Below are 15,773 nucleotides of genomic sequence, written 5' to 3'. Positions count from 1 at the left end.
AAGCTACACCCGGTCTCCACTGCTCGACCTCTCAACCACCTGGACGTTGGGCCCGCTTGGCCGATCTGTCGCTCGGTTGATCTGCCCTCTCAACCAATCTGCCAACTCTGCCTCATGGTCCATTCTGCCCGTTCGACCGTTCTATTCACTCAACCAATTTATAGTCTACACTCAGTACTTGATAGAAATTAATCTTCGCTACTAACATGAGATTATTAATTCAATGTAATTTAAATTCAATAATTTCTTAAAATTTTTGACAGATTATCCAATAAAATCATTACTTCAGTGGTCTTCCATGATGACCTTTTATATCTAAAAGAAAAGAAAGGTAAATCCAACGACAACCACGCACAGTTTGGGATTTTTTTAAACCTACTTAACATAGTCAACTGTCAGAGAATAGTAAGCTTGCAATCCATGGTTAAGTTTTTCTTAGAAGCATCTCATGATTAGGGAAAGAACAAGATTCATCTTGTCAGAAGAACGCTGAAAGGATTTATCTAACTTGTCATAGAATCCAACATCACAGAGGCACTTGCTATAAGTAGAGCTGGCCTGAGCGGTGGGGCAGGCGCGTAGGGCCCTGACGGGACTTAATTTTGTAAAAGTAATTATTTTATATTTTTTTTAATATGAAGACTAATAAAATAATCTTCATCATTAAAAAATAAAAAAATTTAATTATAAATTTTAAAATATTATTAATTTTTTTTAAAATAATAACTGACTTTATCTTCCTTCCTCATCAAATTTTTCTTATTTTTATCTCCTAAAATCTTAATTTTTAAAAATTACTTTTACTCATCCTCAAATTCTTCGCCCACTACCTTTCCAATTCTCACATTATGATTTCTAACCTCCTCCTCCTCCTCCTCCTCCTCCTCCTCATCATCATCATCATCATCATCATCATCATCATCGCTTTATATATTTTTATTATATCAATTTTATTATTTTTTTATATGAATACAAACAAACAAAATTTTCCACCACACTTTTCAAAGTCTAGGACCGTCCTATCTATAAGATATTAAAATTTAAGTGACTGAGTCATATCGGCTTTACTTTAGAACATATGCATCAGTTCCCCCTTCACATGCAACCCAACAGATCTTTTGACTCATCCAGGCTTCCACGGGCCCTGCAACAATAAATAATACACAAAATTTGAACTCTTAACTTAGAAACAACTGAAACAAACTTTTGGCTTCGGAAAGTGTTTGGCTTGTGGAGTTTATCATTGATCTTGCTAAATTGCTAGCACATGGATGAGCAATGATAAGCCATTCATGCTTCGCTTCAAAAACCTATTCATGGTTTAGAAAATGAGAAGAATTAGAATTCCCTTAAAAAGTAATCGAATGTACCTCTGATCTTTTGATTTAAGAACCGCAAGCTCTCATAGCTATTAACACTGTTTGCATCAGGTAATAATCTCTGCTTCTAAACTGCCTTTTATATTTCTGCATTACAAGATCATAGTGTGAGTTTGATGAAGCAAGCGATTGAAACCGGAGGTGAAGGACACAAATCTCCTCTCTTAATTTCCTGCAATGAATTAGCAAGAGAGCATGTACAGCATGATTGACTAATTTAATTATCTAAAGAACTACTTGAATTCATTATACTTTGGAGAATAAAGTAAGACCCCCACTATGTCACTTCTGCTTCCAACTCCCATGACCACCAAAGCTCATATGAATATTAACTAATATTCTCCCATTGATATTATTAAAAATTGTAGACGTCTAGAAAACTCTAAAATGATAAATGAAGGATAAAAGTAATCAGAATTTTCTGCAAGGTTCACTGAACATACTGATTAGCATATTGTAAATACAAAAGCATCGGCATCTAAAGGGAGTGATACAACATGCTAATCATTTCTGTTGAACCACATAATCATGTGATCACCGTCCTCATAATTAGCAACTCCACACCATGAGAGAATAATCAACAGATTTAGAGAAAAATAATCAGGGACCACACCCCTGGCTTCTTAATTCATGCCCGACCTTAAACACGCCTGCAGTAGATTTTCTGTCAGCTTTCTGATATAATATTTTTCAGAAAGCATACTGGATTTATATACATCAAATATAATCTATGAGCATGTGGAATTATATCCAAACTTACTCCAAATGGTCGAATAACTCCCCAATTAGGATGCTTGACTTGAAAAGAGGACATGCTCTATGATATAGTTAACAGAGGGCTAAACTAACCATGTCAGATTGCACTAGGAAGAAAATTTTAGAGTCAAGCTTTCAGCAATTCAAGAATTGATGTAGTTTCCATATGGACGTGCATGTTTTTCGAACTAGCTTTTCAAGAGAATTACAAGACTATTAATTTGAACTAAAAGGCAGCATGATAATTTTGTGAAGAATGATAGAACTAGCTACTACAACACCATACTAAAAGCAAGAAAAACAATGACAGAGTATTAGTTTCATCTCATTTTCTAAAATACATGGATGCTTGTAGATTGATTAGACAAGTATATGGGGAAAAAATGTAAGAACAATTAAGTGTTTAATTTAGATGTTTTACATATCAAAAGCATTCCTGAATCAATTTGATCAACTAGATCAATTTAGAAAGTCTACAATTGTTCTTGCTAGGTTCAGTTTTTGATATCGATATCACACATGTAAGACGAGAGTCTTTGGTTCCTCGGATGCACCAAACCCTAACCTCATCGATTCAACATTTTTCTTTCATTAGCAACTTGTTAAGTTCCTAGTCAACCTCAACCTTTTGGTGCAATAATCTTCCTAACTCAAAGGTCATTGAGCTACAAGCATTAGAAGCTCCATATACAATCTGTTAATCTCTTATATACTTGAGACACATATCAGAAATACATAATAAATCTAACTTACACTCTTTATCAGTCTTATCAAAAATAATATAATCAAATTCTACCACTCCAATCATGATTCAACTAACAACACCTGCTTCTTTGCTTTCAACTTAGTCTATAATAATCAATTCCTTGCTTCCTATTAAGAAATATCCACTTGAAATGACATTATACCTAAATGGTGGCAAAAGGAGAATGTGCCTAAATGAACACTAAAAGGTTGCTCAAATATTGAACATTACACAAACTAGAGGACCAAAGTTCAAATCGTGATAGGAGCGAATATTTTAGAAGTCGCGCTCTAAGGATGCATAAGCTGCTCTAGATTTATCCGGTAGGTGAATACAGTCTATCTCTAAGATTAATCGGACGAAACTTGAACATCTAGATTATATATATATAGAATGCGCGTTACTAAAAGTTTCAGCCACGAAGTCTCGCCCCACCGCTATATATAATTATATTTCTTTATCTCCACTCTAGATTGACCACAGTTGATCATCTATAGCATGGCCCAACCTTCTTATATAATATGTATATCCATATATTTCTTCCACCGGTCACCACTACCTCTGCTAGTATATAAGTCAACACCATACAAACTCTTCCACCACCAAACGAACGCAAATCTCGACATCATTATTCTCTAGCTCTCACTCGCCAATGGGTTTTTCCTTCGTCTTCTCCTCCTCTGCTACAAGCTCTGATCTCACTCAGGACAAGCAAAGCAAACGCAGGCAACAAAAGAAACCGCACGACAACAGCAGCAACAATGAGGCCAATGGCAATAGGGCCGACACTGGCGGCAGCATCAGGTATCTGGGTGTGAGGCGCCGGCCATGGGGACGGTATGCAGCCGAAATACGCGCCCCGGCGACCAAGGAGAGGCACTGGTTGGGTACCTTCGACACGGCAGAGGAAGCGGCCGTGGCGTACGACTGCGCCGCTCGCACCCTGCGCGGCACCGGTGCCCGCACCAACTTCGCCTACCCGGACCTCCCGCCGGGCTCCTCAGTCACTCCCTTCCTCTCCCCGGACCTCCAACCCACACCCTCCACCTTCCTTTTCCCCCCTCCACCGGCCCCCGCACCGCAGGAGCCTGTCCATCGCACGACTACCTTCGCCTCTCTCGGAACTCACGACGGCTACAATTCTTTCGCAAGTAGCTCGTCCAACAACGACGGCGCAGCTCATTACTATTACCAAAAGCAGCCGGAGGGTGGTTTCCAATACACCAACGCGACGCATCCCCCGTCTCCGCCGGCGGTTCCAGCGGGGCCATCAGCATGGGAGACCAGTGTTATCCCGGCTGCTGCCGAGGATCTCCCGACAGAGCTAGGGGCTGCGGGATCAGCAGCGTGGTGCGACGCCGGGGAGTTCAACGGATACGACTCCCCAACCACGCACGGGATCCTCTTCGATGAAGGCTACGTGCACAGCCCCCTGTTCGGGCCAATGCCGGCGGTGGACGACGTCGCCTCCGACAGCTTCCAGCTCGGCAGCTCCTCTTACTACTACTGATGAATGGGTACCGAAACCTTGTGTTCTGCATCCAGCACTTCATTTGGGTTGCTCGCCCGCCGGTGGATGTGGCGTTTTACCTCGTGGTTTGGTCTGGTCTTCCTCCAGAAGCACTCTTCTCTTCCAAGTTTAAAAATTCCTCCCTTTTTCTCCTTCTTTGTACGTGTTGGTATTCATTGTTCCTCAAATGACTCCGTCTTGTCTTGTTGGTAAAAGCATTCTCGTTGACAAGCAGTAAGAAATGTTGCCATTTTTGCTGATCTTTGTCCATTGTAATGTCAACAACTTATTTGATCATTGTTCACGTGCACACTCTGGTTAAAGGAGGCGCCGCAGCAGTGGAAGAATTCGAACGGGATCCTTTTGGGACGGAGAAAGGAACCGTGGGTTGGGAAATGAGCTGAAGAAGAGCACATCGCTTTCAGATAGAAGGCGCCTCTCAAATCATTGGAGGTCTTCTTCAGCAATGCAGCTCGAGCGTCTCCTCCCCCACCGCCTTGGCTACGAATAGGGCGTCGGAGCCTCTCACGTCTTCGCCATCCCATAATCTTCAGAGAAGTGCTTGGCGATGGCGAAGCAACCGGCCGGACGCCCGTCGCTGCTCCGGCTGGCTTCGCAGGGGTCGTATGGACCTGCTATCTCCGCCGGCTCAACCTCCCTCCGTGCCACTGGTTCGCCAAACCTCAGTGTTATTTGGTCGAACACCTCTGTTGCCAGCCCAAACAACAGAGTTATCACCTCCGTCGCCGGTACCAACCCAGCTAGAGGCGACACCACAGTCTACACAAGCGACCAACGCGCGACGCCTTCACCTAATGAGGCCCCGAAACCAGCAGCCGTGATGCAGGCGACGACTCCGATGCTGCAAAGTCTGGCGTCGCCGAGGCTTGTGACAGCAGCACCGGTGACACAACCCATCCACGCCGTCTAGGACCGACGCCACAACCTCTTCACTATCTGAATTCCCGAAATCAGCCACGGAGGTGCCGGCTCCGGCAAGGACCCCAATGCGGCAACACCTGGTGTCGCCGAGGCCTGTGAGTTGTGACAGAGGTCCAGCAACGAACCCATCCCCTCCGTCCCCTAGACCTGTAGCGACGACAACCCGGTCCCCGCCTCCTCCGCAATCACCCCAAATTATCAATGCCTCTTCTGTGACGCCGATGCCGAACCCAGGGCCCGAACAGGTCGCCAAACGAAAGCAGATCTACAACAAAAAGCAAAGATGAGCAGCAATGTACCAGGTCAGAAAGCAGCATGTTCATCCCAGTCACCGAGACTTGGCTAAGGACGCGAACAGCGGAGCACGCCGGGAAGGGAAAGACCGGAAAGGAATCTCGACCAGCAACAACAAGAACAAGCAACAGCAAACGCCCAGGATCTCTCTGGTGAGCAGCAATGTGCAGAGCGCGTCAACAATTCGCTGATGCTCAAGCTCACAAGGAAGCGATCGGTCAAGAGCAAACAACCATACCTGGAGTGGTCTTGCACTACCAAAATATTTCATCCATATATTTCAGTTTATCCATTTTCATTCGATCATTACACTTAAACAGAATCATCAGAGCTCAAGCAATGAAACCAGCTGCATTTGCATAGAAAATTGTGGTTCAACACCTTATTCAATGGCAACCTTCCCTGTCAAACATAATTCTCAGTGATGAGAGAGAGCAAGTTTTAGCAACACCAAATTGAACTCTGGGTCAGCTACATTGATGATATCGGTGGAACTTTGAAGCTTATACACAGGAAAACTTACCAAGAGAATCCGAGTTATGGTTATTATTACCATATCTAGTGGCTACATCTAAACTTTATTTCCATGCTGAGGCAACTACCAAGGCCTTACTCTCCCATCCAAAGTATAGTGTGCCAGTCTCCTCCTTGACCATGTATCGATCGCAGTATGATTTCAGCAACGCTCTTATCGGTACGTTGACATTGCTGCTGAATGGGCTTGAAACAAACCCCGCCATTGTCATCCTTGCTTTCCACTTTCCAGCAGCCTCGTACCTTTGGTATTGAGTTGAGAGTTAATATGGTTGATCTGGAGAACACAAACATACAATGCTAATGGCAATGAGAGTTACCTCTCTATGCGGTCAGCACCTTCGCAAGCCAAGATGTTAACAATGTCGCGGCCAAGGCATTGCCTCTCGACATTCATTCTGTCTGTGCTATCCCTTGGAAGAGTCGCATCGAGTGAATCAAAGACCGCCGAATAATAATTGTAAGCCTCCACAAACCTGCCAGTTCTAAGCGCATCAATCTTTGGGAAGCAAAATGAAAACCATAGTGGCTGCTTGCACCATTTTTCTACTCTTAGAAACTTAAATCTGAGGCAAACTAGTTTAATACAAGTAAAAAAAGAGTGCATCAAAACTATACAGATGTGTCAAAGAATTATGAATGAAAATATAAATACAGAGGAAATAACCTTGGGAAAAATGGAGCTGTGTTGGTATTCATATCTTGCTCAACAATGGTAACCAGCTTTGGTCTTAATCCCTTCACCATTCGAAGAAGTTGATCTCTCTCATTCACAGTTGATACACTCTCATCTGGCATATGATGGAGATGAAAAGAAAAGTTAACCACAAGAGACTCTCCAGGCCGGCAATCTAACATTTCAGGTGTTACATCCCCAGTCTTAGCATCAATGAGTTGAAATTCGAATGGCACGCCAAGATCCTCCGCTAGCTTCTCAAGGCGCTGACCAATGACTCGCAAGCCTCCAACTGGTCGATTCACTGATTCAGGATCATCAATCACGGAAAATCTTACACGTGATGGTTTTCTTGACAAGGTTGATAATGTTTGTATCAGGTTTAAGTATTGGATTCCTTGGTTCAGATCAAAGTCTATGATATGAACCTTTTCTTCACCTCTGAAAGCTTCCAAAATTATGTAATTGGCTGCCATGTAACCGAATTTAAAACATGGACAGATCTCAAATAGAATCTGCATTGCTGATAGTCGATCGGAAGATGGAGGTTCTTTACATTTTAGAGCCTTATATATACCTCGCCCTGAAGAGGCTATCCGAGCAGCAAGACCTTCCACCATGTAGGCAGCAAGCCTTTGAGGAGGATCCCCTTGAATCGAAACAATTTGACGAAGCCAACTTATGATAGCTTGTGCTTCCTCTATACTGCCTTCAGATATTGCAGCAGCACAATCCAAAAGCAGCTGCTTGGCAGTTTTTGGCTCCTTATTGCTGCCGATACAACTGATGCTAGAATCTGAATAAGACCCCCCTGGTAAGTTTGTAGACAATAGATTTTTAATAGGTTCACCCCAATCACTGTCAACTCCCATCAAATCATCTGTATCCAAGTCCTCATTATCATACAGAAGAGCCTGCTCAAGTTCTTGAAGCTTCAACCTGATTTCTTCCTCACCATAGTCCATATCTGGCTCTGGACTGGGATTTTCAAGCAAAGAATGAGAGGTCTGATGAGAAATGTTAGAGCTGGATGAGGAAACAGGATGGCTAACTTCAAAGCAACTGCTATAAGGATTATTTGATATTACAGAAGAATGAATATTAGCCATTAGTTGGCATGGAGCTGAAGGTTCTTGAACATAATGATGACCTGGAATATGAAGTGAACTGACATGCATTATTTCTGATGGCGAATTGGCTAAGTACTGCTTAGGAAACAAGTCTGTATGGCACAAACCAGATCCATAATTGTACATTTGCTTATCTGCACTTAGTATGTGCCTAGATAAAGTAGGATTGTTGCTGCCATCTTTGCGAGTGTAAAGATTAGATTCGCCACATGCAGTAGATGAATCTACAGACCTCATCATAGACATGATATTTTATCTCAATATACTCCAAGTGCTGAATGAGAGTTCCAATTAACCAAGACAAGAGGCTTCTTATGTTGATCAGTCAATTCAGACCAAATTCCAATAAGTAACATACTGCTGTGATCACAAAAGATCATGTTAGCAAGGGCTAATTTTATATCATGTCTTTAACTCTATACAAAAGAAGACATGCATAAATCATTTTCTTATATGAGTTTCTGTTCTTTTACAAACTAATTTTTTTGAAATAGAAGCGGACAATTATAGCTCCAATATCTTAAAGGAATTGGTGGATAAAGATCACATAGCTATCACAATTGTTTGAGTGGTAGGAAAAATTCAAACTTAAAAGACAGATTGCACTTCATTTAATGTAAATTGCTAAACAACTCCAGACAAACCACTGCAAACTTAATAAAAAAACATAAAGAGATATAACCGCAAAGGACTTTGAATGAAAATATAAGTTGTTTACAGGTAAGCCAGTTTGCTTCTATCAGATGCCCTCACTCAAGGAACCTAGACGTTGTAACCTTGTCAGAGGAAGAAAGGAACTATCAAATGTGAGAAGTAGAATGGAATTTACATGGGGTTTTTTCTTTTGTCAAAATTCTTGATAAATGAAACATGGCTATAAATGGCTTGTGACAAACTATAAATGGCAGTTCATCAACTGAATGGAATGCCTCAAAAGAAAAAGCATAGTTTTGCCAACAATGCATTATTTTCCAAATTATAAAAAGGAAGTCCACAATATTAACTATCTAGTAAAATTGTCATATTGATATATCTTCTTCACAGTAAGGGAATGATATCATAATCAGTTCCGACAAGTTGTGAAAAGATACTGTGTGTTGCTGGATGGTTTCTCATTCAAGAAGTAACAACATCAGCATATTCCTTTGGATGCATAAAAATTCCATATACAATATGGAAGTTTAAAATTAGATGAGTATTAATCCACACACATTGGTATTTGCATTGATCCCTTCAACTGGCATTGATATTTGCCTTATGGGTGGATTCATACTCATCTAATTTTAAACTTCCATATCGTATATGGAATTTTAGGTAAGGCACTAAAATGTTATGTAACAAAAAAGGCAACAACTGACACAGCCACAAAAGATAAAAGAATGGCAAAACAGTCAAGAGAGAGAACCAACACCACAAACAAAAAGCTATGAATGTACTAAGATATTAGTATGCTTGTTATAATGGAGGGACCTGAGGGACCATATTCACAACTGTGTCTATTTTTTTATCAAATTGTGCAAATGAATCCATAGAGATCCATCACTGGACAAGATAAGTGGGGCAATCACGATGTATGTTTGATGAATGTGGATGAAGGCTAGTGCCAAAAACTGACTCGTTGATAGGACCAACCAGTAATTTATTTCTTATGAAGAACAATGGATAGAGAAACAAATCAGATGGAAATGATTCACAGTGCAAGGAATCCTTTAGGCAGATGACTATAGTTGATAATGAAGAGTAAATTATAGTCTAGAGTTTTCCAGTCCTAGCATGTATTTTATACTGTTTAGGTGCTATCACAAAATAAATGCCACTGTAGCACTATCTTGATTTTCCTTCAGTACCTCAGTCTAGTTTGGAAAATACTGAAAGCTTATATTTGGAACTTGAGAACCATATAAATTGTACAAGTTTCATGGAATAAGGGCATATGGAACTTGTACATGGTTCGTTGTCCCCCAGCCATTATTCTTCACCAAGCGAAACACTGCCTACAATATTACAACTATGGTTTATGTGAAGGTAACAGCATCTGGTAGAAGAATTCTTCGCAAATACCAAATTGTGTGGAAGACATTCCAAAGATTGCTAAAGATAAGATTTCAAGGTAAAAGACAAATTGGAAATTAAGAATATAAAAGGATGTGCATTTACAGAAGTAGTCATGTAAGAGGATCCTCGGACTTCTGCCCGTAACATCCCAGGTCTTTTCTAGGAAGACAAAAAGAAAAATAAAGCCCGCACACACAGAGAAGCATTAAGAGCATGTGCAATTTTCAGTTTTCATTACTAATTTCAGTCATTGAATTGCATAGTCACACATTTCACTTATGTAATTCAAATATACCTTTTCATAATTTGATTATTTGTCTAAGATGAACCACCGACTATCAACTCGATGAACATTTTATGCCCGCCCCCAGGCAATGGTGCAGTGGCAGGGCCTCAGTTTCTCAGGCATTAAGGATTGAGTCATATAATTGGCAAATTAATGGATGAATTTTTAGTTGACCTAAGAACGCTGGAAACTTTCGTGGCTGTTGGGCCAACTAACAAAGATGAACATGGCATGCCCAACTCCTCGATTGGATTGGGGATGTCTAAAACAAATGACTCTAAAACCAAATTGAAAATCGAAACTGTGCTTGATGGATGGCATCCACCATACCTACTTTCTGATATATCTAATCAACAGCTTCACGAATTCAAGGTTTGCTAAAACCGTATGGGCAACCAAAAAACATAAAGCTGTTCGCTTGATCATAATGAATAGAAAAGACGATCGCGTTTTTCCAGAAAAACTGTGATTTGAGGCCAAATATTTCATTCCAAGAAGAACAGAAAACAGTATAACTCCAGATTAAACACCTGCAGATGCGCACAAAAATTCACTAGTTCAACAGTGATAATCAAAAAAATCCGAAGCGATTCGAACAACTGAAATTCCTATTTTTCCAATTAGTCAAAAATCAAAGTCGTTCTCAAGTCAAGACAGTATTCTTCAAATAGAAATTGAACTATTTAACAGATAAGAAAATAAAACAATTGAAGCCAGAAGAGTGTAATCCTCATTCCAGTTATCACCTGCTCCTCGATCAGAAAAGATGACCGATCAAAGCTGCAAGCTAGAGTTCGAAATATCTGACGGGTTGCCACCTAAAACCCGAAATATTATTCCACGGGCCAGAAAAAAGCCAAAGAAGAAGATGATGACAATGATAATGGGCGGGAGGAGGAGAAACGGAGGGCGGCGGCCCGGCGGCGGTGGACGAGACGCGATTGAGAGGCGAACCAACGATAGAAGCGGAGCACGCCCGAGGAAATAAAGACCACAGATGCCATCACAATGGGCGAAGTAAAGGCACGTCAATATCCTACGCGTTTTCCTACGCCGAGCTCGAATTTGCGCATCCGACCGTCCATTTCCTCCCGTAATAAAAATCCAGACGATCGTTAGGAGCTAAAAAACCCAAAATTTTCTTCTTATTATAAAATGGCCCTCAATTTCTTTTTTCAATTGACTCTCGAAATGTCAAAGATCAAGGGCTCAAGTGGTCTGGAGTAGTTTGAAAATCTTGAAATTCTAGAGGACTTGTTGACGAAAGTGAAAAAATCTGGGGTAGACTAAAATTGTGGGCTTTTTTTGGGAAGGATTCAAAAACATTTATTCGAGCCACTTGTCCAAGTTCGTCAGCCTCGAAACTACTCGCATTTTGATTGGTGTATATGTTGACTTAAACCCGATTTAGACGTGTAATGATCCGCACTGAGGGAGGTAGGTACTGGTAATGACCTTATCCATTACTTTGCACTTACTTATCCAAACTGTACAATACACAATATAAATATAAATATAAATATAAATTTAAATTTATTATCCGTTAGCTATCCATTTGAATTGGATCAGTCAAATTAATCTGTCCCTACCAATAATTAAGTAGATTAAATTAAAATTTTATCCATCTAAATTTATTATAAATTGACTCGTCTAAACCCACGACCCCACACGGGTCAGCTTATTATAAGATTAGGTTAACTCATAGATTAAAAAATTTATATAAATTAAGTTTTATATCAATTTATTTTTTTATTATAATTTTTAATAAAAATAATATTTTCCATCTAACATCGATACTTATTTATATTTAAAATATCAATTTTTGAATATATTTCATCGATAATCCAAATTAAAATATCAAAAATATAATTTTTTTTAATTTTTAATGGATCTATAAGTTGAACCGTCTAATCTATAACCTATTTTAAATTGAGTTGGATTAAAAAATTTTCAACCCATTAAAATGATGAGGCGGTCAAACCCGTCTTTCCCAATGGTTGATTCATCATGCTTGATCCGCCCTGCTTGACTACTGTAGATATATCTTAAATTTTTTTGGATTTGGATTTTTTGTTTATCCATTTCGCATTCCACCTCCCTATATTTTTTTTAATTATTTTTATTTTTATTATATTATAGTAATTATGAATCCGGATAAACACTTTAACATTGATTAATATTAATAAACTAGGTATAGTCCATAATATGAATCCTTCATTTGTAATCAAGAATAATTGATATTATATTATGACAATATTTCAATTTTGATCCATATTAATAACACTGTTTCATAACAATTATGAATGTTATAATATGAACATCTTATTTATAGTCAATATTCAATATCATGTTTTAATCGTTACAAATCATAGTGCTACGAAAAAAATAATTTTTTTATTAATAATAATTAATATTATATTATAATAATTATGATATTATAATTGCCATAATTATATAATTATGTAGCAATTACAATCCATTAGTTACTATAATTGTATGGTAATTATTGATTTTATAGTTATTACAACATAGATGAATATGTATTTTCTCTAAACATCTAGATTTTAGAAATGTCCAAAAAAACATAATCTCTCTTTCCTTTTATTACTCATCTTACAAAAAATTACACGTAACATTTTTGTTACATAATCTCTTTTGCATGCATATAATAAAAAAATATTTCTCTTTCCCCTCTACGAAATCAATATCATTATGCTGTGAAATTTCAAAAATCAACAATACAATAGTAATTGATACATTGAAAAAAATGAATTCTCCAAAAAGTAAGTCAAAGTAATAAAGATAGGCTGACATAGAGGTCAAAGTCATAGAGTCGGACGAACCTAAAGACTGCGGACCAGGCAGTGTTGGCGAGCAGGATCGTAGCGCCGGTCGAACACGAAGGGCTGACCAGACCATCCGATCAACCGTCCTCTGTAACTTGCAGATGAGGTTAAGAGTCAAATACTAAGTTACCCGACCCACTATCTTTGTCGTTCAGACGGTCTGGTACGAACGAAAACAGTGCACCTCTCCGACAACATGAAAGCTGAGGGAAGAATAGGTCAGTAGCTACATTCTATATGGTCAAGCTTGCGATATACCGGCAGAGTGGCCGCCGGTCAGCCTATAACGGAACTAGATACCCTTTTGGAAGTTTATATCATAAAGGATAGAGAATATCCTACCGGCAAACTGTCCTTTAGAAGTTTCTAGCCTATCAATTCACAGCGATTTGTGGGCTCATATGAAGAATGGTATTATAGATACTTTATGGTTTGTCCTTTCTTAGAAAAACTTTGGGAAACATGTTAATACTTAGAGATATGTGTATAGCATAACAGTGACACTATAAAAGGGGTTTCTATATACAGGCGGAGGTATGCGATACTACTTATTTGCACACGCCATTTGTTACAGTTCACTGTTTTCATCTCCAAAACTGAGCACTGACTTGAGCGTCGAAGAACAAATGTCGAGGCCTAGCCTAGCACTAACGATCCGGATATTGCAGGACAGCGTGGAGTCTTCATCAAGTCAACAGCGGAGCCACATCACAGCTCACTGCCTTCACCGATTTTGGGCAGGATCATATTTAGCACAATCTGTGGAAGCTTCACTTGCATCCAAGATGTGAAGATGGAGGGCGCTGGATGACTCATGATTGTGACCTTAACGCAAGAAGAACTAGAGATGTTAGTAAATGTTGGTTGCTACTCGGAATATCGTACCGGTTTCCCTATACAAAAATTGTGTACAAGTCCCGAACCATTCCTAACAACCTATTGTGTTCTTTAGAAATTAAATTTGGAATCGCAAACAGAACTTAACATTATTGATTCCAAATTCAATTTATCTGTTCTTAGAGGTTTAAACTTGGATCGCAAACGATGCTTAACATTATTAATCCAAATCCACCTATGTTACAAATTCAATTAAATATTAATTTTAGAGATCGACTTCCAGGTTAAACATGGCGAGGCACTAGGCTTTCTTGGGTATGGGAGCATCCACCACTTCCTAGATAAAGTCTTTCAATGAAATTTAATATTTAATTTCCTTATAGTAACCCTGGGTTTAACCAAAAAGAACAATTGAATCACAAGTTCGAAAAACAAAAGAAACACAAAATCGAAAACATAAATTCGATAACATAGATTCATTAGCCTCTTGTATTTGGTATTTCAAGATCTAAATAAAAGGAAGAACTAGTTATGATGCGGAAACTAATAACTAGTTATATCTTTTATAGTTTATAGACCTCACGATTTTCTGTCATATTCTTCTTCTTATATCGGACGTCGTGTGGGCAACGATCTACCGAGACGAGAATCCACCCAAGCTTCCTTCTTCTTCTTGCAAGTTTCGGCCACTGAGAGTCTTCTAGAGATGAAGAACTTTTGCCACCAACTAAGCTCCAAGGGATGCTAGGAAACAATGCCTCCTATCTCTTCTTCTTCTCCAAGCAAAATCCGGCCACCAAGATCTCTCCAAGAAGATGATGTCGCCGGCCACTTAAGAAGAAGAATAGGGAAAGAGGAAGAAGAGAGGGTCGGTCACCACAAGGAAGAGAAGAGAGGCATACTAGATGTTGTTGGTGCGGTTAGCACTAACAGTCTAACTCAGGTTTTGACGAATGACAAATTAGGTTAAGTTAGGTTTGTCGTTGTCTAACACTCTGATCGAGTGTGCAGGCGAAGTCCAGACAGGTCGACGGGCTGACCGGATGTCTGGCACGAAGCCCAGCTAGGTCAACGGGTCGACTGGATAGCTGGCGAGAAGTCCAAGCAAGTCGACGGGCTGACCAGACGCTTGGAATGAAATCCAGCTAGGTTGACGGGCTGACCGGATAGCTGGCGAGAAGTCCAGACGGGTCGAAGGCTGACCGGACATCTGGCAGGTGAGTAAAGGTAAGTCATTGGAAGGGAGTGACTGTGAGGACGCGTTCCCGGGAAGGGAACTTAGGCGCCGATCCGACTTAGAACCATTTCAGAACTCTAAGTCGAGATCTTGACTAGATTCCGATCTCGGAGAGATAAAATCTAAGTCATACTCCTTCTGTCTAATTATAAACTGTGCTAATACTTTGTTTTGCAGGATATAAATTATTTATTTACCTCGGACTAACCTTGTCTTGCAGGAGAAGATGTTCTCTAGAGAAAGGTGGTTCAGGTGCCCGGAGGCAAGTTTTATCCTGATCGCGGTGTTGACACGTGGAGTTCGCTGGTTGGGTCAGCCACGTCATGATCGAGGCGCCCTGAAGGTTCCAGGCGCCCCGAACCCTCCTATATAAGGAGGGTCAAGGATGAAGCTTCAACAATAACTCAGAATTGACGATCTGCTCTCCTGCGCTCCTGCGACGTTGCGACGCTACTCCGACAAAGCTCTGCTCCTTTCCTATTGTTTTATATTTCGATATTTTATTTCTAGCTTTTCTGTACTTAATTCTTGTAATCAATTATTCGA

The 15,773-nt window shown here is 39.9% G+C and overlaps 3 protein-coding genes across 6 annotated transcripts; 1 reads left to right on the top strand and 2 right to left on the bottom strand.

Annotated features, from left to right (window-relative positions):
* The first annotated feature begins 3,532 nt into the window (after positions 1-3,532).
* Positions 3,533-4,390, top strand: LOC121972745 (ethylene-responsive transcription factor LEP-like). Its single transcript, XM_042524386.1, has one exon. It carries the CDS (start codon positions 3,533-3,535, stop codon positions 4,388-4,390), a length of 858 nt encoding a protein of 285 aa, XP_042380320.1.
* LOC121970941 lies at positions 3,715-6,003 on the bottom strand. The gene is made up of 3 exons (XM_042521972.1): positions 5,865-6,003; positions 5,665-5,775; positions 3,715-5,597 (listed from the first exon to the last, which is right to left on the bottom strand). The coding sequence occupies exons 1-3, from the start codon at positions 5,895-5,897 to the stop codon at positions 5,199-5,201; spliced, it is 543 nt and encodes a 180-aa protein (XP_042377906.1). The 5' UTR covers positions 5,898-6,003; the 3' UTR covers positions 3,715-5,198.
* Positions 5,876-11,290, bottom strand: LOC121970940 (scarecrow-like protein 1). 4 transcript variants are annotated; one of them, XR_006109035.1, is made up of 5 exons: positions 11,054-11,290; positions 6,828-8,326; positions 6,481-6,636; positions 6,150-6,403; positions 5,876-6,028 (listed from the first exon to the last, which is right to left on the bottom strand). XR_006109035.1 is itself a non-coding variant. In XM_042521969.1 (4 exons), exons 2-4 carry the CDS (start codon positions 8,210-8,212, stop codon positions 6,205-6,207), a joined length of 1,740 nt encoding a protein of 579 aa, XP_042377903.1. In that variant the 5' UTR covers positions 8,213-8,326; positions 11,042-11,290; the 3' UTR covers positions 6,066-6,204. The 4 variants fall into 4 exon arrangements, 3 of the variants coding, with proteins under 3 accessions (XP_042377903.1, XP_042377902.1, XP_042377904.1); XM_042521969.1 differs by lacking the exon at positions 5,876-6,028 and having other exon boundaries at positions 6,066-6,403; positions 11,042-11,290; XM_042521968.1 differs by lacking the exon at positions 5,876-6,028 and having other exon boundaries at positions 6,066-6,403.
* Positions 11,291-15,773: the final 4,483 nt, after the last annotated feature.

This window comes from Zingiber officinale, chromosome 4A (genome assembly GCF_018446385.1).
Source record: "Zingiber officinale cultivar Zhangliang chromosome 4A, Zo_v1.1, whole genome shotgun sequence".
NCBI lineage: Eukaryota > Viridiplantae > Streptophyta > Magnoliopsida > Zingiberales > Zingiberaceae > Zingiber > Zingiber officinale.
This window is presented reverse-complemented; position numbering and strand designations above follow the sequence as displayed.

Bases quoted from the DNA above. Each gene is read 5' to 3' on its own strand.
- LOC121972745 (XM_042524386.1), top strand. From the start codon at position 3,533: ATGGGTTTTTCCTTCGTCTTCTCCTCCTCTGCTACAAGCTCTGATCTC.
- LOC121970941 (XM_042521972.1), bottom strand. From the start codon at position 5,897: ATGAAATATTTTGGTAGTGCAAGACCACTCCAG. The intron at 5,776-5,864 runs GTATGGTTGTTT...GCTGCTCACCAG, and splicing joins GTAGTGCAAGACCACTCCAG to AGAGATCCTGGGCGTTTGCT. The intron at 5,598-5,664 runs GTGACTGGGATG...TTTTTGTTGTAG, and splicing joins GCGTCCTTAGCCAAGTCTCG to ATCTGCTTTCGTTTGGCGAC.
- LOC121970940 (XM_042521969.1), bottom strand. From the start codon at position 8,212: ATGTCTATGATGAGGTCTGTAGATTCATCTACTGCATGTGGCGAATCT. The intron at 6,637-6,827 runs GTTATTTCCTCT...TAGAACTGGCAG, and splicing joins ACAGCTCCATTTTTCCCAAG to GTTTGTGGAGGCTTACAATT. The intron at 6,404-6,480 runs GTAACTCTCATT...TCAATACCAAAG, and splicing joins GGTGCTGACCGCATAGAGAG to GTACGAGGCTGCTGGAAAGT.